Genomic DNA, 20,703 nt, shown 5'->3' on the forward strand with positions numbered 1-20,703 from the left:
TGCAGTGAGCTGAGACCCTGCCACTGCACTTCAGCCTAGGTGACAGAGTGAGACCCTGTCTGAAAACAAAACTACAAAAACAAAACATGCCCATTTGTGACAGAGATCCCACTCCTGACACCACATCCAGGGGAAGCAAGAGCTCTGCAAGCTGGCCCAGCAGCAGGCGCCCTCACAGTAGCCCCCTGTTCATATGGACCAGTCCATTCACAGAAAGGGCCAGATCTGACTCTGGACAGACTCTCTGGGATTCCACTTACAGTGAAAGCCCAAAACAGGCCCCGCTGGCCCTGGCAATGAAGTCAGAGCAGGGCTGGCTTGCGGTTGAGTGCGCCGGCAGGGGCTGGAACTCCCCGCTCGGACCTGTGGTGGATTCACAGGCTTAGATGGGTAAGAATTTCCCCACGCTGCCTCGAAGACTGGTGTCTTTACTGTGTGAATGATACACCCCAATAAAACATTTACTCTCTCCCCAAAAATGCACTCGGCAGGGAGAGGCCTGGACCTTAGCTCCACCACCACGAGCCCAGAAGGGGTGGCAGCCCCAGGGGAGGGAGGTGCCAGGAGGTGGGAACTGTGCGGCTGGGGTGGGAGTGGGGGTTTGGAGATGAGGGTCAGCTCCAGGATTTCCTCCGGCCCCTCGTGCTCCTCACGCCAACCCCGTGGGTTTGCCGGGCGCCCTCCGTTGGCGGCTGGCGTGGGGGACGCAGAGTGCGCGGCGTGGGCAAGCTAGGGAGGTCCCACGGCGAAGTCTCCGGAAGCCCGAGCGAAATCAGGCGGCGGCGGCGGCGCAGGCAGCGCGTTTTAGCCGGACGGGGGTGCCCCCTGTATCCCTGTGCGTGGCAGCCTCGGACTCCAGGGCATGCGCTCAGCCCCGGGCGGGGTCGGCAGCCGGCGGGGCGCCGGGGCCGGGGCTCTGGGGGCCAGCGCGGTCCTCCCCGCGCGCTCTGGGACCCGACGCCGCGCCCCTGCGGGCAGCGAGTACCCCGAGCAGCCGGGCGACCAGCAGGAGCTCTGCGCCCTGCAGCAGCACCACCGCGATTGCGTAGCCGCCCGAGGCCGCCAGGTTTGCGCGCAGCCACCGCCGCAGCGGCGGGCCGCAGCCCTCCAGGTGCACCACTCTCTGAGCTGCGTCCGCATCCAGGCCCAGGACCCCGAAGCCGCACTGGTCGTTGACAGAGGCTCCATCTTCTCGGGGGTCGATGCAGCAGGAGGCAGGAAGGCTGCAGGCCTGCACCCCGGGGGAGCTGCAGTTAAAGTACCTGCAAAGCGCACGGAGGCGTCAGTTCTGGCGGGGAGGGCCCGCTCTTCTGGGACCAGGCACAGAAGCGAATGTTGCCTACCCACCTTCACCCTTCCATGGCCACACAGGCACATGCACACACGTGCATACATCCGCATATTCGCACACGCGCCTGCACACACGGACACACACAGCACCTGGCTCTCTATAGCGTATCCCTGTGCATGGCAGTCCTCTGCACTTGCAGGTAGGGGTGGTGGCTGTGTTGACTAGCAGGAGGATATTTAATGAGACGGTTGAAGGGGAAACAGACAAGCATTGATGAGAGGACCTCCCTCCGCAGAGGCTGCTGAGTTCATTGAGAAGGTAGAGTTGGAGCGGGGGAGGGTGGATGAAACTCTGGCAGAGGCTTCTGGAATAGTCCACAGGTCTTACTGGGAAGAGCAAGGGCTTGAGAGGCAGTACCCGGCAGTGACAGAACGCAGGGGCAGGGGAGGAGCTCCCAGGGTGGCTGGGGAGAGTTGATGTCATCACAGCCCAGGTCAGGCAGTCCCCAGGTGCCCTAGGCATCCACTGGTGTCTGGGGCTCTGCACACAGGCCCAGCAGACCTGCAGGCTCATCCCCATGCCCTCTCCACTCTAGAAGAGCATTCTCCACTTAGGCAGGGGAGGGGGTCGAGGCCAGCAGCAGACGTGGCATCACGACACTCTAGGGGGGCTGCCACCAACCCAGTCACATGTGGCCAAAAAGCAACCTATGTGGTGCTTCGCAGAGTCTGGAAGGACCCCACCTGTTAGCCACTGCTGGGCCCCGATGGCCAGTTTTCAGGGTCGCCTATGACTTCATCTGTTGTGTTCAGCTGCCCCTGATACCTGCACCAAGAAGGCTTGGGGGACAGAGTGCATATCCTCTGTCCTGGGTGTGGCATGGAGAGTACGTGCTGCTCGGGGTGTGCATGTGCTGAGGATAGCTAATGAAACAGACAGCTACCCTCCCTGCAGTGAGCCGAGATCGAGCCACTGCACTCCAGCCTGCACAACAGAGCGAGACTCCATCAAAAAACAAAAACAAAACCAAAAACAGACAGCTACCCTCAAGCAGAACATAAGAAAATCCTGCACTGGATCCTAAATGGACAGCGTTTAATCACACTCACGGTGGAGGGAAACTTTGGAGTCAGATTCCAGAATAATGTCCGGAATTCATCTAAGAGTCATTTTCTTTCTTTCTTTTTTTTTTTCGAGATGGAGTCCAGCACAGGCTGGAGTGCAGTGGCATGATCTTGGCTCACTGTGAGCTCCTCCTCCCGGGTTCACGCCATTCTCCTGCCTCAGCCTCCCGAGTAGCTAGGACTACAGGCGCCTGCCACCACGCCCGGCTAATTTTTCTATTTTTTAGTAGAGATGGGGTTTCACCATGTTAGCGAGGATGGTCCCAATCTCCTGACCTCGTGATCCGCCCGCCTCGGCCTCCCCAAGTGCTGGGATTATAGGTGAGAGTCACCATGCCCGGCCTTTTTTTTTTTTTTTTTTTTTTTTTTTTGAGATGGAGAATCGCTCTGTTGCCTACGCTGGAGTGCAGTGGTGCGGTTTTGCCTGCAACCGCCACCTCCTGGGTTCAAGTGATTCTCCTGCCTCAGCCTCCTGAGTAGCTGGGATTACAGGTGCCTGCCACCACTCCTGGCTAATTTTTGTGTTTTTAGTAGAGAGGGGGCTTCACCATGTTGGCCAGGCTGGTCTCGAACTCCTGACCTCAGGTGATCCGCCTGCCTTGGCCTCCCAAAGTGCTGGGATTACAGGTGTGAGCCATCGTGCCCAGCAGAAAAATGACTTTCTAAGTCTGTGGGTTCAGCTTCTCCACTAAGATCCTGAGTAGTCCTCCTGGCCCTGGCAGGGGGAACAGAAACACACTGGAGGCTGTGGGGGCCGCAGGGCTGATTGGGGCCCCGAGCCCAAGGAACAAGGAGAGGCAAGCACCCCTGTACCTTGTGTGCATGACGTGTGTGTATGAACATGTTTCAGTTTGAGTGTGTGCCTGAGTGTGAGGCTGTTTTGTGTGTGCACATGAGAACATGTTCATGTCAGTGTAGAGGAGTGTGTAGGTGTGTGTCCACACGCGTGAAACCTGTGAGCACGAGACGTGTCAGTGTGGATATGTGTGTACATGTAGGTATACGTGTGCATGCATGTGGGCATGCACGAATTGAGTGTGTACATGTGAGTGACTGTGTGTACACACACGAGGGTGTGTGGCCTCTGGGATCCTGTGGCAGCCCTGTCCCTCGCCCACTCCAAGACTCACAGGTTCTGCTGCCAGTCCTGGTAGGAGGCAGCCCCGCAGCACTTCAGCCCGAGCTGGACTTGGTCGAGAAGGAAGCGCAGGTCTGCGTCGTCCTGGTAGTGAACGATGGCCACACGCAGGATGTGCTCCAGGCTGTCTTGCAGCGGGCCCCAGAGGGCCACCACCAGGGCCCCCGCCAGGGCCTCAAGCACCAGGAAGGCAAGGATGCCCCCGGAGAAGCCATGTAACAGGCAGGTGTTCTCACAGAGGGCGCCCAGGCAGCCAGCCAGGCTCACTGTGCTGACTACCAGCCCCCCCAGTGTCAGCCCCAGCATGGGGTCTACGGGCAGGGGCCCCCCCAGATCACTTCCCAGAGACCCCTTGATGGCCAGGCCCCAGAGCCCGATGGCCAGGGCCAGCAGCCCCAGCAGGGAGAAGAGGAAGTTGGAGAAGAAGATCAGATACTTGATACAGCTGCTCCCTGTGGACAGGGAAGGGGCTGGTCCTTTCCCGGGGGTGCCCCTCAAGGCCTGGCGCTTGGTCTCCGGGGGACAGCAGCTGCAGCCCCAGGCGTCCACCTGGTCCTCCCAGGGCACTGGATCTAGACAGCCTGCGGTGGGTGGACTGTGCACAGAGAGGGGCTTCTGGCCTGCAGTTTCCTGCAGAGGGAAGAGTAACAGGGTGAGACCGCATTCACCCAGACTCTGTGACAACTGGTGAGGGGTCAGGGAAGAGCTCAGTGGCAGAGCCTTCAAGGGATGGGAGGATGCCGGATGGTAGAACTGGAGCTCAGAGATGTGGACAGCCAGGGGCAGGGGGCCCTCAGGGCTGTCCTGCTTGGCTGGGCAGCAGAAGGGACCATGAGGGCCCCAACTCTGCTGCCTACTGGTGTGTGGGCCCCCACCTTTAGAACAGGGTGATGGGCAGACCCTGAAAGGCTGTGGTGAAGACCAGGCAGGGTGGCGCTCAGTGAACACACCCACTCTCTCCCGTCCTGCATGTGGGTGGCTGCGGCCTCCCCGGGTCAGGGCCACCCTGGCTTTCCTGCAGTGCACAGGCAGGGCTGCTTCCCCAGCGTTTGAAACAGTGTCTGTCTGGATCAGTCTGTATGTGCCTGCAGCATGGACCTTGTGTAAAGGGGCTTCCTCACCAGCCAGAGGGGCTGGCCCACATGGCTGCCCTTTCCCTTCCCCTCTGAAACTAGTCCTCACATCCCAGCACCCCCTCATTCAGCCCCACCAACAGCCCACACCGAGTGTGGACATGGCACTGAGCCCTGCTGCCAAGGACAGGACGGTCCCCTGCCCAACAGGCTCCCAGGACAGGGAGGAGGGTGCCCAGGAGCTCAGGGAGACCATCTGAGGGCTTGCAGGGCCTTCAGAGGGGACCCCCTGGCCCACTGGCAGGAAAGGCCTGCTGGTCTCTCTCTGTAGGGAAAGAGGCAGCCCTGCAGGTGGCCAGTTCTGCTGGGAACAGAGGTTTTTTAAAAAGGAGAATGAGCCATGGCTGGGCTGGACGCTGTGGCTCACGCCTGTAATCCCAACACTTTGGGAGACTGAGGCAGGTGGGTCACCTGAGGTCAGGAATTCAAGACCAGCCTGACCAACACGGAGAAACCTCATCTCTACTTAAAAAAAAAAAAAAAAAAAAAAATTAGCCGGGCACGGTGGCACACGCCTGTAATCCCAGCTACTCGGGAGGCTGAGGCAGGAGAATTGCTTGAACCCAGGAGGCAGGGTTGCATGAGCAGAGATCGCACAACTGCACTTCAGCCTGGGTGACAGAGCAGGACTCCATCTGAAAAAATAAATAAATAAAAATAAAAAGAAGCCATGGCTGTGCGCTGGGCAAGGATCCCATTCCGACCCAGTTTCACCAGGAAGAAGCTGATTGCAGCATCAGGCTCTCGGCTCACTGCAGCCTCAGACTTCCGGGCTCAAGCCATCCTTCCTCTTCAGCCTCCTGAGTAGCTGGGACTACAAGCACTGCCACCATGTCCCGGTAATTTTTTAAAATTATTTTTTGTAGGTTGGGCATGGTGGCTCATGCCTGTAATCCCAGCACTTTAGGAGGCCAAGGCGGGTGGATCACGAGGTCAGGAGATTGAGACCATCCTGGCCAACGTGGTAAAAACCCGTCTCTACTAAAAAAATCAGCTGGGTGTGGTGGCGTGTGCCTGTAATCCCAGCTACTCCGGAGACTGAGGCATGTGAATTGCTTGAACCCAGGAGGTGGACATTGCAGTGAGCCAAGGTTGTGCCCCTGTACTCCAGCCTGGTGACAGAGCGAGACTCCATCTAAAATATATATATATAACATTTTTTGTAGAGACAGGGTCTCGCTACATTGCCTAAGCTGGTCCTGAACTCCTGGGCTCACGCAATCCTCCCTCCTCAGTCTTCCAAAGTGCTGGGATTACAGGGGTGAGCCACCGTGCCCGGCCCCAGAGGAGGGTTATTTATCACCCCCAAGACCTCAACAAGTCACTTGAAGCAAAAGGACAGGCTGCCAGTGCCTGGTTGGCCAGACTGGGGCTGCTGGAGGCCAGAAGCCGTTGGAGGCTGGCTGCAAGGGATGCTTGCCTTCACCCCCTCCTGCACCCTGAGCCAAAGGTTGCCCCCAAGGCCCTTAGGGAGACCTGGCAGATTCCCTGACTAGAGGCCAGCATGGGGCTGAGAGAACTGTAGCAGTGGGGAAGCGGGAGGGGGCTGCCTAGAACCACCCCCCAACCCAATCTCAGCATTGAGGTGTGGGGTGGCACCAGGGGCGGGGGTGGGTGTGAACCCAGCCCAGGGACTTCCCTTGGGACCTCAGGGCTGGGGACATCTCCAGCCTCAGGGCAAGGCCACTTGACACTGCTCACCTGGGACAGTAAGGGGCTCCTCTCCCCTTCCTCCATCCTTGATGCTAGAACAGAAAGCCCCCAGCACAGGCGCCAGGAGAGGTTCGCTGGCTCCTCTGTGGCTGGGCTGCTGGGCTGGTCCTGACCGTGGCCTTGGGCTGGTCTGTGAACGGTGCAGCCCTGGGCATGGAAATGGAGGAGCTGTGAGCCCCACCCAGATGCCGGAGTCACAGTTGAGTCATGTGAAGAATCACATTTTAGAGCTTAAGGCGGCCTCTGCTTATGTAGACACATTTCTCCCCAGCCCTGGCTCTGTGGATCCGTTAAGCTCTGCGCAGGTGCGATGTTTGGGGGCCAGCCTTGTGGCTGTCACTGCAGGGCCCCCAGGCGGACTTCAGCTCTGCAGGGTCGCAGCTGCTCCATCAGCTCCCAACCAGGGAATCAGACCCCGGCAAATTGGTTCACAACCCCAATCCCAAGAGACCCATCAGCAGCCCCAGTGCCAATCTATCCCCCGGGTTTGTTCACTGCACGAATGAAGCAGCGTCCACCCACCAGATCACCTCCTTCCTGGTTTTTGTTTTTGTTTTTGAGACTGAGTTTTGCTCTTGTTGCCCAGGCTAGAGTGCAATGGCGTGATCTCGACTCACTGCAACCTCTGCCTCCCGGGTTTAAGTGATTCTTCTGCCTCAGCCTCCCTAGTAGCTGAGATTACAGGCATGTGCCACTGCGCCCAGCTAATTTTCTGTATTTTTAGTAGAGATGGGTTTCTCCATGTTGGTCAGGCTGGTCTCGAACTCCCAACCTCAGGTGATCCGCCCACCTTGGCCTCCCAAAGTGCTGGGATTACAGGCACTGTGCCCAGCCCTCCTTCCTGGTTTTAAGGTACTGGGCTTGGGGCTCCCCCACCCCCTGAGCCTCTCAGGAGCAGGAATGTGCTGTGGTCACTACTGTGTGCTTATGCCTGGACTAGGGTGCTCCGGGATCTCTAACGTGGGATGCCACCTGCCACCAATTCTGTGCCACCTTGGGCATGCCCCCTCCCCAGCCTTGCTGGTTCCATGTGGGATGTGTGAGGTGTAGATATGTCTGTCAAAGGTGCTGGGAGCTCATGAGACCTCTGGAGGTCTCGGGCAGAGGAGACTTCAAGGAGAGTCTCTGCTTCAAGGAGAGCCTCTGCACATGTTTTCATGGCAAGAGAAAGAGTGAACACCTGGGATCCGCCGCACACCACATGCTGTTTCCACCGTCACCTTGCCCCTATGCGGGTGTGTCAGCTTCTTTTGTTTGACTCTCTCCTTAGCTGTATCCACCGCTGATCTTGCTCACCACTTGACGATCCAGCCAAACGGGCGGCTTGCTGGTCCCGGGCCTGGCATCCATGTGTCCCTGACCTTTGCTGTTCCCTGAAATCTCCTCACTGTGCCATCCCTGTAATCTGGAACCCTCCCTGTCTCCCCAGCCAGCTTCAGACCATCTCCTCCACAAAGGCGTCTTCTCCAGCCCGGGGAGCTGTAGCCCACCCTCTCCTGGGCTTCTGGAACACCTTTTTCCTTTTACAGTATCACAAGGTGCTTGACTTTGCTTCACTTGGTAGTTGTTTGTGTTCTTGCTTCATGTCTCCCTACTAGCTTCCCACAGAACAATATGATTTGGGCATAAAAGAATGAAGTTCTTTTTTTTGAGATGGAATCTCGCTCTGTCACCCAGGCTGGAGTGCAGTGGCACGATCTTGGCTCACTGCAACCTCTGCCTCCTGGGTTCAAGTGATTCTCCTGCCTCAGCCTCCTGAGTAGCTTGGATTACAGGTGCCTGCCACCACACCCAGCTAATTTTTTGTATTTTTAGTGGAGATGGGGTTTTGCCATGTTGGCCAGGCTGGTCTTGAACTCCTGATCTCAGGTGATCCACTTACTTCGGCCTCCCAAAGTGCTGGGATTACAGACATGAGCCACTGTGCCCGGCCACATTTTTATTTGTTTATTTTTTAATGTTATTATTAATTAGTTAATTAATTTTTTTTTGTTTTTTTGTTTTGAGACGGAGTCTCGCTCTGGCACCCAGGCTGGAGTGCAGTGGCCGGATCTCAGCTCACTGCAAGCTCCGCCTCCCGGGTTCACGCCATTCTCCTGCCTCAGCCTCCGGAGTAGCTGGGACTACAGGCGCCCGCCACCTCGCCCGGCTAGTTTTTTGTATTTTTTTAGTAGAGACGGGGTTTCACCATGTTAGCTAGGATGGTCTTGATCTTGTGACCTTGTGATCCGCCCGTCTCGGCCTCCCAAAGTGCTGGGATTACAGGCTTGAGCCACCGCGCCCGGCCTAGTTAATTAATTTTTCTGAGACAGAGTTTTGCCCTGTCGCCAAAGCTGGAGTGCAGTGGTGCGATCTCAGCTCACTGCAACCTCTGCCTCCCAGGTTCAAGCGATTCTCCTGCCTCAGCCTCCTTAGTAGCTGGGATTACAGGCACGTAATGGTAAGACGGGGTTTTACCATGTTGGTCAGGCTGGTCTCAAACTCCTGACCTCACGATTCACCTGCCTGGGCCTCCCAAAGTGCTGGGATTACAGGCAAGAGGCACCACGCCCGGCCTTTATTTTATTTTTTTTAGACAAACAGCTGTATTTGAAAGATGGGGATGGCTGGGCACAGTGGCTTACGCCTGTAATCCCAGCACTTTGGGAGGCCAAGGTGGGCGGATCATGGGGTTAGGAGTTCAAGACCAGCCTGACCAATATAGTGAAACCCTGTCTCTACTAAAAATACAAAAATTAGCCGGGCGCGGTGGCTCATGCCTTGTAGTCCCAGTTAGTCGGGAGGCTGAGGCAGTAGAATGGCGTGAACCTGGGAGGCGGAGCTTGCAGTGAGTTGAGATCGCGCCACTGCACTCCAGCCTGGGTGACAGAGTGAGACTCTGTTTCAAAAAAAAAAAAAAAAGAGAAACCACGTCTACTGACACCTCCATCTGGGATTCTAGCTTCCAGGACTGTCAGCAAGTAATTCCAGGCCAGGTATGGTGGCTCACGCCTATAATCCCAGCACTTTGGGAGGCTGAGGCGGGTGGATCACGAAGTCAGGAGATTGAGACCATCCTGGCTAACACGGTGAAACCCCGTCTCTACTAAAAATACAAAAAATTAGCCGGGCGTGGTGGCGGGCGCCTGTAGTCCCAGCTACTTGGGAGGCTGAGGCAGGAGAATGGCGTTAACCCAGGAGGCGGAGCTTGCAGTGAGCCGAGATAGTGCCACTGCACTCCAGCCTGGGCGACAGAGCGAGATTCCATCTCAAAAAAAAAAAAGAAGATTAGAAATTATGGTTTAGGAGTCATGTAGCTGGAGGCTACAAGATTCTAAACCTGCCAAATTGCTCCTCAGGATAACATAGCTATTATAAAACAGATCAGTGCTTGAGATATTTTGCAGACTCTGCACTCCATGGATCAGCTGGCACCACCCAGACTGATAAACTGGCTCATACATTGTGGCCCCCACCCAGGAACTAACTCAGCGCAAGAGGACAGTTTTGACTCCCTATCATTTCATCTCTGACCCAACCAATCAACACTCCCTCCTTTCTGACCCCATACCCACCAAATTATCCTTAAAAATGCCAATCCCCAGCTGGGCACAGTGACTCACACCTGTAGTCCCAGCCCTTTGGGGAGGCCCAGGAGGGCAGATCACCTGAGGTCGGGAGTTCGAGACCAGCCTGACCAACATTGAGAAACCCCATCTCTACTAAAAATACAAAATTAGCCAGGCATGGTGGTGTGCGCCTGTAGTCCCAGTTACCCGGGAGGCTGAGGCAGAAGAATCGCTGGAACCCAGGAGGTGGAGGTTGCAGTGAGCTGAGATCGCACCACTGCACTCCAGCCTGGGTGACAGAGTGATTCAGTCTCAAAAAAAAAAAAAAAAAAAAAACGCCGGGCACGGTGGCTCAAGCCTGTAATCCCAGCACTTTGGGAGGCCGAGACGGGCAGATCACGAGGTCAGGAGATCGAGACCATCCTGGCTAACACGGTGAAACCCCGTCTCTACTAAAAAAATACAAAAAACTAGCCGGGCGAGGTGGCGGGCGCCTGTAGTCCCAGCTACTTGGGAGGCTGAGGCAGGAGAATGGTGTGAACCCGGGAGGCGGAGCTTGCAGTGAGCTGAGATCCAGCCACTGCACTCCAGCCTGGGCGACAGAGCGAGACTCCGTCTCAAAACAAAAAAACAAAAAACAAAAAAACAAAAAACAAAAAACAAAAAAACAAAAAAACAAAAAAAACAAGCAAAACTCTAATCCCCAAATTCTTGAGGACGCTGATTTTTTTGAGTAGTAATAAAACCTCAGTAACCCGTACAAGCCGGCTCTGTGTGAATTAAACTCTTTATTGCAATTCCCCTGTCTTGATAAAGTCTAGGCAGTGGGCAAGGACAACCTGTTGGGCAGTTACAATGGCACCCTTAGCAAACTAATACAATTACTAACATAATTTAATCAATTAACTTTTTTTTTTTTTTGAGACGGTGTCTCGCTCTGTTGCTCAGGCTGGAGTGCAGTGGCGCTATCTTGGCTCACTGCAAGCTCTGCCCCACGGGTTCACACCCTTCTGCCTCAGCCTTCCGAGTAGCTGGGACTACAGGCATCTGCCACCACGCCTGGCTAATTTTTTTTGTATTTTTTCAGTAGAGATGGGGTTTCACAGTGTTAGCCAGGATGGTCTAGATCTCCTGACCTTGTGATCTTCCCTCCTCGGCCTCCCAAAGTGAGTCACCGTGCCCGGCCTCAATTAACATAATTTAACATAGTTTAAAAAAACCCTCACGGTAATTGTGATGTTGTGAAATAGGTATATATTTGTTCTTTCGGTTTCCTGGCATCCAATTCCTAAAATCCTTAGAATCTGTGAAGTGATGTTTCTGTTTGTTTATTTGTTTGTTTGTTTTTTTTGAGATGAAGTCTCACTCTGTCGACCAGGCTGGAGTGCAGTGGCACCAACTTGGCTCATTCCAACCTCCGCCTCTCGGCTTCAAGAGATTGTCCGGCCTCAGACTCCTGAGTAGCTGGGACTACAGGCACGTGCCACCACGCCCGGTTAATTTTTGTATTTTTAGTAGAGACGGGGTTTCACCATATTGGTCAGGCTGGTCTTGAACTCCTGACCTTAGGTGATCCACCTGCCTTGGCCTCCCAAAGTGCTGGGATTACAGGCGTGAGCCACCGCGTATGGCCTAATCTTGTGTTTTGAGTAGGGACGGGGTTTTCACTATTTTGGCCAGGCTGGTCTCCAACTTTTGACCTCTGGTGATCCGTCCACCTTGGCCTCCTAAAATGCTGGGATTACAGGCATGAGCCACCGCGCCCGGCCTGAAATGCAGTTTAAACTCACTTGTTTTTCTTATGTTAAATTTAAAAAATACTTTAAAAAATAACGTGAAGGTGTGATCCTCCCTTCCTGAAATTGTTTCTCTACTTACTTGTGCATGGAGAGAAGTTCGGAATGCTGTTTCCCCAATTATAATACGCTACAATACGCAGCAGTAGTTATTTTTGGGTGAGATTTCGGATGCTCGTCTTTGCCTCCTTTTTGGGCTTTTCGGTACCGCTTGGGTTTCCGAGGACGAGCGTAAGTCATCGCAGAGGCATCTTTCCAAAATCCCCTCCTCTAGTTACAAGGATGCGGGGCGGGTCAGCGGCGCCGCTCTGCGCATGCGTTGAGCAGTTGGTGGGGCCGGAACCTGGTTTCCCGGCCGCGCGCCCGCGGGGAGCGTATTGAGCGAGGCACGGGGACGTCGGCGGCTGGTGGAGCCGGGCGGGCGAAGCTGGAGCGGCGGTGGCGGCGGCGTAGAGAGGCCGGGGCCGGGGCTGAGGCCGCGGCCGGGTCTGCGAGGCCCTTGGGGCGGCAGGCGGCGGCGGCCCGGGGCTCCAGCCCGGAGGCAGGAGCGGCCGCCATGGCCGAGAGCATCGTGAGTGCGGCGGTCGGGCGGGAGCGGGGACGCCGGGATGAGGCAGCAGATTTGCCGGCCGCGGCCTGTGGGGGAGGCGGGCCTGCCGGCCCCGCGACTCGGCCCCTTTCCCTTCTTTCGCCGGGGCTTTCTCTGCAGTGGCTGGGCCCCTCTCGGGGACTTTCACCCCCTCGGCTTCTTCCCGTCCCTGTCCGTCCCCGGAGGACTTGCGACCCCGGTTCCCTGCCCTGGGCAGGGAAAGGCCGAGCCTTTCTGCAGGGAGAATGGACTGTGGCGACGAGAAACCGCCCTCCTTCCCCTCGCGTTTCCCGGCTCCAGGAGACTTCCTGGTCTAATTCCAGGGACCCGCAGCCAGTCCTGCCCCTCTCAGAGCCAGGGACACCTCTTACCCTAATCTCCCTCTGATTCTCTCCTCCTGCTCTCCCACTTCCCAGCAAGTGCCTTGTCATGAGTCACTGAAGAGAGCAGCTCTGCAGACGGGGACGTTACAGAGCTCCCTCAGCACCAGAGGACCTGGGAAAATGAAAACAGTAACTTGCCGGCTTTGCTCCTTGCTTGGAAGGAAAAGTTGACAATTCCTCTTTAAGAGGAATGTTGTAAATGATGTTGATTTCACTTTTTACCTGAAATTAAAATTGTCGGCCGGGCGCAGTGGCTCACGCCTGTCATCTCAGCACTTTGGGAGGCCGAGGCGGGTGGATCACCTGAGGTCAGGAGTTCAAGACCAATACTAAAAATACAAAAAATTAGCAGGGCGTCATGGCGCACGCCTGCAATCCCAGCTACTTGGGAGGCTGAGGCAGGAGAATCGCTTGAACCCGGGAGGTGGAGGTTGCAGTGAGCTGAGATCCCTCCATTGCACTCCAGCCTGGGCTATACAGCGAGACTGTGTCTCAAAAAAATAAAAAATAAAAATAAATAAATTGTCACTCACCCCCCCCCTTAAGGTAAAAAAAATCAGTGACAAATCAGAGAAAACCAGGCCCTCGTTAAGTTGTGAGAAGTTTCTCCCCAAAAGTAAATGTGATGGGGAAAAAAACCTGACCATTGGACAGGAGCATTTTGGTTAATATTAAGGAAGATTTGGGATTTCTGGGGGAAGCAGGATTGACTGAGGAGTCATGTTCATACTGTAGCATTGTAACAGTCTCTGCAGTTTTGCCAGGTGTCGAGAATAGGTCTCCAGGCCCAGCGCGGTGACTCACACCTGTAATCCCAGCACTTTGGGAGACCGAGGCGGGTGGATCACCTGAAGTCAGGAGTTCAAGACCAGCCCGGCCAACATGGTGAGCCGAGGTGGCGTCACTGGACTCCGGCCTGGGTGACAGAATGAGACTCCGTCTCACGCAGACAGATGGGTCTCCAGGATAACCTAACACTTGCGCACAAGGCTCTCCTCTGGTGGTCCCATCAGCTCTCTACTCAGGGGCCCTCCTGGTGCCTCTGTGTTTCCCAACCTGGAGATGAGTGGAATGAATACAGGGTCCAGGAGAAACTTAGGAAACGTTGACTCCTGGTCAAACGTTGCACAGGCTGGTCTCTGAGCTCGAGGGATCCTCTTGCCTTGGGGTCCCAAATTGTTAGGATTACAGCCCTGAGCTACCTTGCCTGGCCAAGAAACCTTTGACTCCTTTGAAGAATAAAATGTGGCCACGCAGTGGCTCACGCCTGTAATCCCAGCACTTTGGGAGGCCCAGGCGGGTGAATCACGAGGTCAGGAGTTCAAGACTAGCCTGACCAACATGGTGAAACACTGTCTCTACTAAAAATACCAAAATTAGCCGGGTGTGGTGGCGTGCGCCTGTTATCCCAGCTACTCTGGAGGCTGAGGGAGGGGAATCACTCAAACCGGGAGATGGAGGTTGCAGCAAGCCCAGATTGCGCGCCTGGACTCCAGCCTGGGTGACAGAGCGAGACTGTCTCAAAAAAAAAAAAAAAAAAAAAAAAAAAAAAAGTGTTAATCATTGGTGACTCTGCCTAGAAATAGGTTAGGAATTAGCACTCAAACCTTCTTTCAAACTACCTTTGTAGTTTTAACTGAGTTAAAGTAACCATTGACAAGTGAAAGGTGTTTCAGACAAGGCCATTTTTTTTTTCCCACTAGCGTATATAAGGTTAGGCTCTCATTGACAGCATTAGATCTCGTTGAATTTCTCAGATTGTTGAATATCTCTTCTTCAAAAGAAGAGGAATTAAAACACTCTTCTTTTGAAATTGATTTAAGAAGTTATTTTGAATTTAAGAAAAGGTCTTTAAAAGTTTCTGGGCTGGGCGCAGTGGCTCACACCTGTAATCCCAGTGCTTTGAGAGGCCGAGGCGGGTGTATCATGAGGTCAGGAGTTCGAGATCAGCCTGGCCAACATGGTGAAACCATGTCTTTACTAAAAATACAAAAATTGGGGCATAGTGGCTCACGCTTGTAATCCTAGCACTTTGTGAGGCCAAGGCAGGTGGATTACCTGAGCTCAGGAGTTTGAGACCAGCCTGGGCAACAGGGTGAAACCTCGTGTCTACTAAAAAAAAAAAAATACAGAAAGTTAACTGGGCATGGCGGCGTGTGCCTGTAGTCCCAGCCACTCGGGAGGCTGAGGCAGGAGAATTACTAGAACCCAGGAGGCGGAGGTTACAGTAAGCCAAGATCACACCACTCCACTCCAGCCTAGGTGACAAGAGATTCTTGTCTGTAAAAAAAAAAAAAAAGCAAAAATTAGCTGGACGCAGTGGCGGGCGCCTATAATCTCAGTTACCTGGGAAGCTGAGGCAGGAGAATTGCTTGAACTCGGCAGGTGGAGGTTGCAGTGAACTGAGATCATGTCATTGCACTCCAGCTCTGGGCGACAGAGCAAGACTCCGTCTTGAGGGGAAAAAAGAGAGTTTCTGTGGATATAACTGTATCTCACCAGTTTTTCAACTTCCCCAAGAAGCGTTCTGGTCTTACTTTCTTATAAATAGGGAAACCTAAGTTACCAAGAGGCTATGTGTTCATGTTGTCAGGTCTGTCTCTTCCTGTGCATTTCATTTTGTAGTCCATGTCAGAGGCTAGGCCAGAACTTTCCTTGGTACAAATTATGTTTGTCTCTTGTTAAATACTGGAGTTGGCCTTGGAAACCTGGACTCCCATCTTCTGTGGTAGAGGATCAAGTAGGATGACTTCTTCACCTTAGAATTCTGCAGCCTGAACCATTTAGCTCTGTAAAGAGTGGCGGTGACATGCTCTTGTTCTAGAGTCATCATTTGAAGGAACATTTGCACTATCCCCTTCTTTAGAACAGAACTTTCCTTTTTAAGATAGCTAAATGTTGGGAGACAGATTTTAGAAACAAATAAGTGGAAGTATTTACGTAATGCTATGTATTGTGAAAAAGTTATTCTTGGGTATTGAATCTAGAATGAAGTATAGTAGACGTTAGAAGTAAAAAGAATTGTATTTCTAGTTATATCTTTTTATATTCTCTTAACAATTGGGATATTCAGAGATTTTTCAAAACAAAATCTTTTTTTTTTTTTTTTTAAATACATATGGAGTTGCCCAGACTGGTCTCCTGAGCTCAAGTGATCCGTCTACCGCAGCCTCCCAGAGTGCTGGGATTACAGGCCTGAGTCACCGTGCCCAGCCTGAAAACAAAATCTTAAAAGTTGAGAACATGTCGGGTGGAGCCTTTTCTGCCAAGTGAAAGTTATGGGAAAATGCAGGACAGGGTTACCCTATTTCAGGAAAATCTAGATTAGGCTTAGTTACTTTAATAAAAGTGGACACATTCCAGTAGACTCTAAGCCTTTATGGTGTTTTGTCCTGTACTCAGGGGAAATCTTTTTTAGACAATGGCTTGTGACACTTTTCATCTGCATAGTGGTTGAAGAGGATGTTTAACACCCATGGTAACCTCACAGAAAATAGTTACAGAATTTATAAAAAAGGAAATAAGGGAGGCCGGGTGCTGTGGCGCATGCCTATAATCCCAGCACTTTGGGAGGCCGAGGCGGGTGGATCACTTGAGGTCAGGAGTTCGAGACCAGCCTGGCCAACATGGTAAAACTCTGTCTCTACTAAAAATACTAAAAATTAGCCAGGCGTGGTGGCGGGCACCTGTAATCCCAGTTACTCAGGAGGCTGAGACAGGAGAATCGCTTGAACTCGGGAGGTGGAGGTGGCAGTGAGCCAAGATCATACCATTGCACTCCAGCCTGGGTGACAAGAGCGAGAGTCCATCTGAAGAAGAAGAAAAAAAAGGAAACAAGGGAATTGAAATGTTTCACTACAAAAAATCCACTAGGCCAGGCTTGGTGGCTCATGCCTGTAATCCCAGCACTTTGGGAGGCTGAGGCAGGTGGATCACCTGAGGTAGAAGTTTAAGACCAGATTGACTAACATGTTGAAACCCCTTCTCTACTAAAAATACAAAAATTAGCTGGGCGTGGTGGCTCATGTCTGTAATCCCAGCTACTCAGGAGGCTGAGACAGGAGAATCGCCTGAACCTGGGAGGTGGAGGTTGCAGTGAGCCGAGATTGCACCACTGCACTCCAGCCTGGGCGACGGAAAAAGACTGTCTCAAAAAAAAAAAAAAATTATCTGGGTGTGGTGGTGGGCACCTGTGATTCCAGCTACTCAGGAGGCTGAGGCAGGAGAATCACTTGAACTCAAGAGGCAGAGATTGCAGTGAGCCAAGATCGCACCATTGCACTCTAGCCTGGGCCACAAGATTGAAACTTCGTCTCGGGGAAAAAAAAATGAGCTAAATACAAGAGACGTTAATGCAGGAAATGAGAGAGAAATAAACTATAGAATGCACCGTCAGTCTTTGCTAACAGAAGCTGAGACAATTATGGGCATGTTCCCGTCTGCCTTCCTTCCTGTACCGCAGGTGGTTGGAGCAGGTCTTTGTTTGCTGCAGAACATGCCATTTCATCCTCCCTGTCTAAAGCAGGGACCTGTGCTGTCGGCTAGGCATGATAACTCACCTTCACAATGGCTTTCATCAGCATAAAAATCAAGTCGTCTTAGAAAGTAATGCCCTTTGTCCAGTAGTCTTCCAGATCTGCCAACTTTTTTAGGCTTGCCATGGGGAAAAAAAAAAAAAATAAATAATATATATGTATATATACGCACACACTTTAATATACACATGTGCACACACATACACACACGTTACTACATTAGGATGGGGTCTTGCTGTATTGGCCAGGCTGATCTTGAACTCCTGGGCTAAAGAAATCCTCCTGCCTTGGCCTCCTGAAGTGCTGGGATTATAGGCATGAGCCACTGCGCCCAGCTGAAAATATTTTTTCAAAACCCTACTAAATTTTACCATTAAAGACCTTTATTGCTTTTAATTTTAATCTCTTTTTTAAATTTAAATTTAAGTTTAAATTTTTTTTTGAGACGAAGTCTTGCTGCGCATCATGCTATGGCATGATCTTGGTTCACTGCAACCTCCGCCTCCTGGGTTTAAGCAATTCTCCTGCCTCAGCCTCCCAAGTAGCTAGGATTACAGGTGCCTGCCACCATGCCCAGCTAATTTTTGTATTTTTAGTAGAGATGGGGTTTCACCATGTTGGCTAGTCTGGAACTCCTGACCTCAGGTGATCTGCCCGCCTCGGCCTCCCAAAGTGCTGAGATTACAGACATGAACCGTTGCGCCTGGCCTAATCTCTTTTTTTGAGACAGGGTCTCACTTTGTCACCAATGCTGGAGTGCAGTGGCACCATCTGGGCTCAATGTAGCCTCAGCCTCCCTGGTTCAAGTGATCCTCGTGCCTCAGCTCCCCAAGTAGCTGAGACCATAGGCATTTGCCACCATGCCTGGCTGACTTTGTATTTTTAGTAGAGATGGGGTTTCCCCATGTTGCCCACTGGTCTTGAACTTCTGAGCTCAAGTTATCCACTGCCTTGGCCTCCCAGAGTGCTACGATTACAGATGTCAGCCACCGCGCCTGGCCATTTAAAAATCTTTTTTAGGAAAGTAATAGCTGGGCATTGTGGCTCACACCCGTAATCCCAGCACAGGGGCAGGATCACTTGAGCCCAGGAGCTCGAGACCAGCCTGGGCAATATGGTGACACTCCATCACTACAAAAAAAAATTAACCTGGTGTGGTGGTGCAAGCCTGTGGTCCCAGCTCTTGGGAGGCTGAGGTCAGAGGATCACTTGAATCTTGGAGGTCAAGGCTGCAGTAAGCTGTGATTTTGCCACTGCACTCCAGTCTGGGTGACAGCAAGACCCTGTCTCAAAAACGTAAAAAAAAGTAACAATTAGAAAATTTCCTGTGATTCTTTTAAATTGTAGGACTCTAATGTTTGTATATAGAGCCTGGAACAAAGTAACATCTTTTGTTTTTTTCCCCCCCCAAAGACATCTTTTTTAAAGAACACCATTCATTCATGGTTCATGGTGGGTTTTTTTCTGTTTAAGTTTGAAGAGACAAAAAGTGTTTTACATATACTCTATAAATAGTGATTAGGAATTAAAGTTGTTTTCTGAGTGAAACTAAGAGTGGAGAGGACAGTGCTCTTAAAATACCTCCCCATATGCGGGTGAATCTCGCCCCGCGGCACCATCTTCTAGAAGGATTGAGCTGGGTATTGAAAGGTGAAGAGTGAGGTTTGGCTTTAAGTTTCAGTGACCCAGATGTTAAAAGACCACAGATGGAAGCCATGGTAGTAGATCAGGACCTCACTAGGCTGTGCAGTAACCATCATGTTTTGTTTGCAACAGATAATTCGTGTCCAGTCCCCGGATGGAGTGAAGCGGATCACAGCAACAAAGAGAGAAACAGCAGCAACATTTTTGAAAAAGGTATCTGTGGCCTGGGTGTTGACCCTCAGGATCTTTTTCATCCTCTGCTGTTACTCCCATCGATACCTTTTCTCTTTTCCTCATTTTCTTATTTTCCCTATTCCCAAATTGCCTCTTGCATTGCTTTTCTCTGTAATAGTTGGGTTGGATGAGATGTTTGTCACAGCTGATAACTGCTCAAAATTATAGGAACGAGAGGCCAAAGGTAAGTGTAAAAGTATTTCACGGCTGGTCACAGTGGCTCACACCTGTAATCCCAGCACTTTGGGAGGCTGAGGTGGGTGGATCATGAGGTCAGGAGTTTGAGACCAGCCTGACCAAGATGGTGAAACCCCATCTCTACTAAAAATACAAAAATTAGCTGGGCGTGGTTACAGGTGCCTGTAATCCCAGTTACTTGGGAAGCAGAGGCAAGAGAATTGCTTGAACTTGGAAGGCAGAGGTTGCAGTGAGCCGAGATCAGGTCACTGCACTCCAGCCTGGGCAACAGAGTGAGACTCCATCTCAAAAAAAAAAAAAAAAACGTATTTCACAAGAGTGGCTGGGCACGGTGGCTCATGCCTGTAATCACAGCACTTTGGGAGACCAAAACAGGTGGATCATGAGGTCAGGAGATCGAGACCATCCTGGCTAACATGGTGAAACCCCATCTCTACTAAAAATACAAAAAATTAGCCGGGCGTGGTGGCGGGCACCGATAGTCCCAGCTACTCTGGAGGCTGAGGCAGGAGAATGGTGGGAACCCGGGAGGCAGAGCTTGCAGTGAGCGGACATCACACCACTGCACTCCAGCCTGGGCAACAAAGCGAGACTCTGTCTCAAAAAAAAAAAAAAAAAAAAAAGTATTAATTGAGTATGAATTGTAGATATGACTACAGTTGATTCAAAGAATCATCCCTGGCTCTTCCCTGGTCTCCTGACCTGCGTTGTGTCCAGGATTCCCATGACAGTTTTTCTTTTTTTAACCAACCACAAAATATTTCATTTACTATGATAGTTGCATATTATGTACTTCTTAGCTTATCTTCACCGTTTCTTCCTTATTTACTTTTCCCATGGATTTCCTCAGACTATTTCTGTCTGGTGTTATTTCTCTTCAGACTGAAAAACATCCAGGCCGGGCATGGTGGTTCGTGCCTGTAATCCCAGAACTTTGGGGGGCCGAGGAGGGTGGATCACGAGATCAGGAGCTCAAGACCATCCTGGCTAACATGGTGAAACCCCATCTCTACTAAACATACAAAAAGTTAGCCAGGCGTGGTGGTGGGCGCCTGTAGTCCCAGCTACTTGGGAGGCTGAGGCAGGAGAATGGCGTGAACCTGGGAGGCGGGGCTTACAGTGAGCCCAGTGAGCCACTGCATTCCAGCCTGGGTGACAGAGTGAGACTCCATCTCAAAAAAAAAATCCTTTAGCCTTTGTTGCAGGTAGGTTTGTTGGTCACAGACCCTTGGGTTTTTTTTGACCTGAAAATGTTTTAGTTTTACCCTGTGTTTATATGAAGGATATTTTCTTTTTTTTTGAGATGGCATCTCGCTCTGTTCCCAGGCTGGAGTAGTGGCACGATCTCGGCTCACTGCAACCTCCACCTCCTAGGTT

The 20,703-nt window shown here is 52.1% G+C and overlaps 6 protein-coding genes across 6 annotated transcripts in view; 2 read left to right on the forward strand and 4 right to left on the reverse strand.

Moving 5' to 3' along the window:
- SLC25A10 (solute carrier family 25 member 10) overlaps positions 1-20,703 on the reverse strand; it is a 101,793-nt gene that overhangs the window by 76,735 nt on the left and 4,355 nt on the right. The gene's annotated exons all lie outside the window — the stretch shown is intronic.
- Positions 1-20,703, reverse strand: part of MRPL12 (mitochondrial ribosomal protein L12) — a 167,324-nt gene that overhangs the window by 63,137 nt on the left and 83,484 nt on the right. The gene's annotated exons all lie outside the window — the stretch shown is intronic.
- Positions 1-20,703, forward strand: part of ACTG1 (actin gamma 1) — a 181,429-nt gene that overhangs the window by 39,888 nt on the left and 120,838 nt on the right. The window lies entirely within an intron of this gene.
- Positions 1-20,703, reverse strand: part of CCDC137 (coiled-coil domain containing 137) — a 150,931-nt gene that overhangs the window by 26,399 nt on the left and 103,829 nt on the right. The window lies entirely within an intron of this gene.
- On the reverse strand, positions 415-12,033 carry TSPAN10 (tetraspanin 10). Its single transcript, XM_050764046.1, has 4 exons — positions 11,826-12,033; positions 6,388-6,529; positions 3,546-4,183; positions 415-1,262 (listed from the first exon to the last, which is right to left on the reverse strand). Exons 1-4 carry the CDS (start codon positions 11,831-11,833, stop codon positions 869-871), a joined length of 1,182 nt encoding a protein of 393 aa, XP_050620003.1. The 5' UTR covers positions 11,834-12,033; the 3' UTR covers positions 415-868.
- Positions 12,083-20,703, forward strand: part of NPLOC4 (NPL4 homolog, ubiquitin recognition factor) — an 87,015-nt gene continuing 78,394 nt past the window's right edge. Inside the window, exons 1-2 of the mRNA XM_050764007.1 lie at positions 12,083-12,314; positions 19,027-19,107. Of these exons, the coding sequence (XP_050619964.1) occupies positions 12,300-12,314; positions 19,027-19,107 (96 nt within the window). The 5' untranslated portion in view covers positions 12,083-12,299. The remainder of the gene's footprint in view (positions 12,315-19,026; positions 19,108-20,703) is intronic.

The sequence above is a fragment of the Macaca thibetana genome, chromosome 16 (assembly GCF_024542745.1).
Source record: "Macaca thibetana thibetana isolate TM-01 chromosome 16, ASM2454274v1, whole genome shotgun sequence".
Classification (NCBI taxonomy): domain Eukaryota; kingdom Metazoa; phylum Chordata; class Mammalia; order Primates; family Cercopithecidae; genus Macaca; species Macaca thibetana.

What these genes read in the sequence shown, in the direction of transcription:
- TSPAN10 (XM_050764046.1), bottom strand. An exon ending in GGAGCCCCTTACTGTCCCAG is followed by an intron (nt 4,184 to 6,387) that starts GTGAGCAGTGTC and finishes TTCCCTCTGCAG; the next exon opens with GAAACTGCAGGCCAGAAGCC. An exon ending in CAGGACTGGCAGCAGAACCT is followed by an intron (nt 1,263 to 3,545) that starts GTGAGTCTTGGA and finishes TGCGCTTTGCAG; the next exon opens with GTACTTTAACTGCAGCTCCC.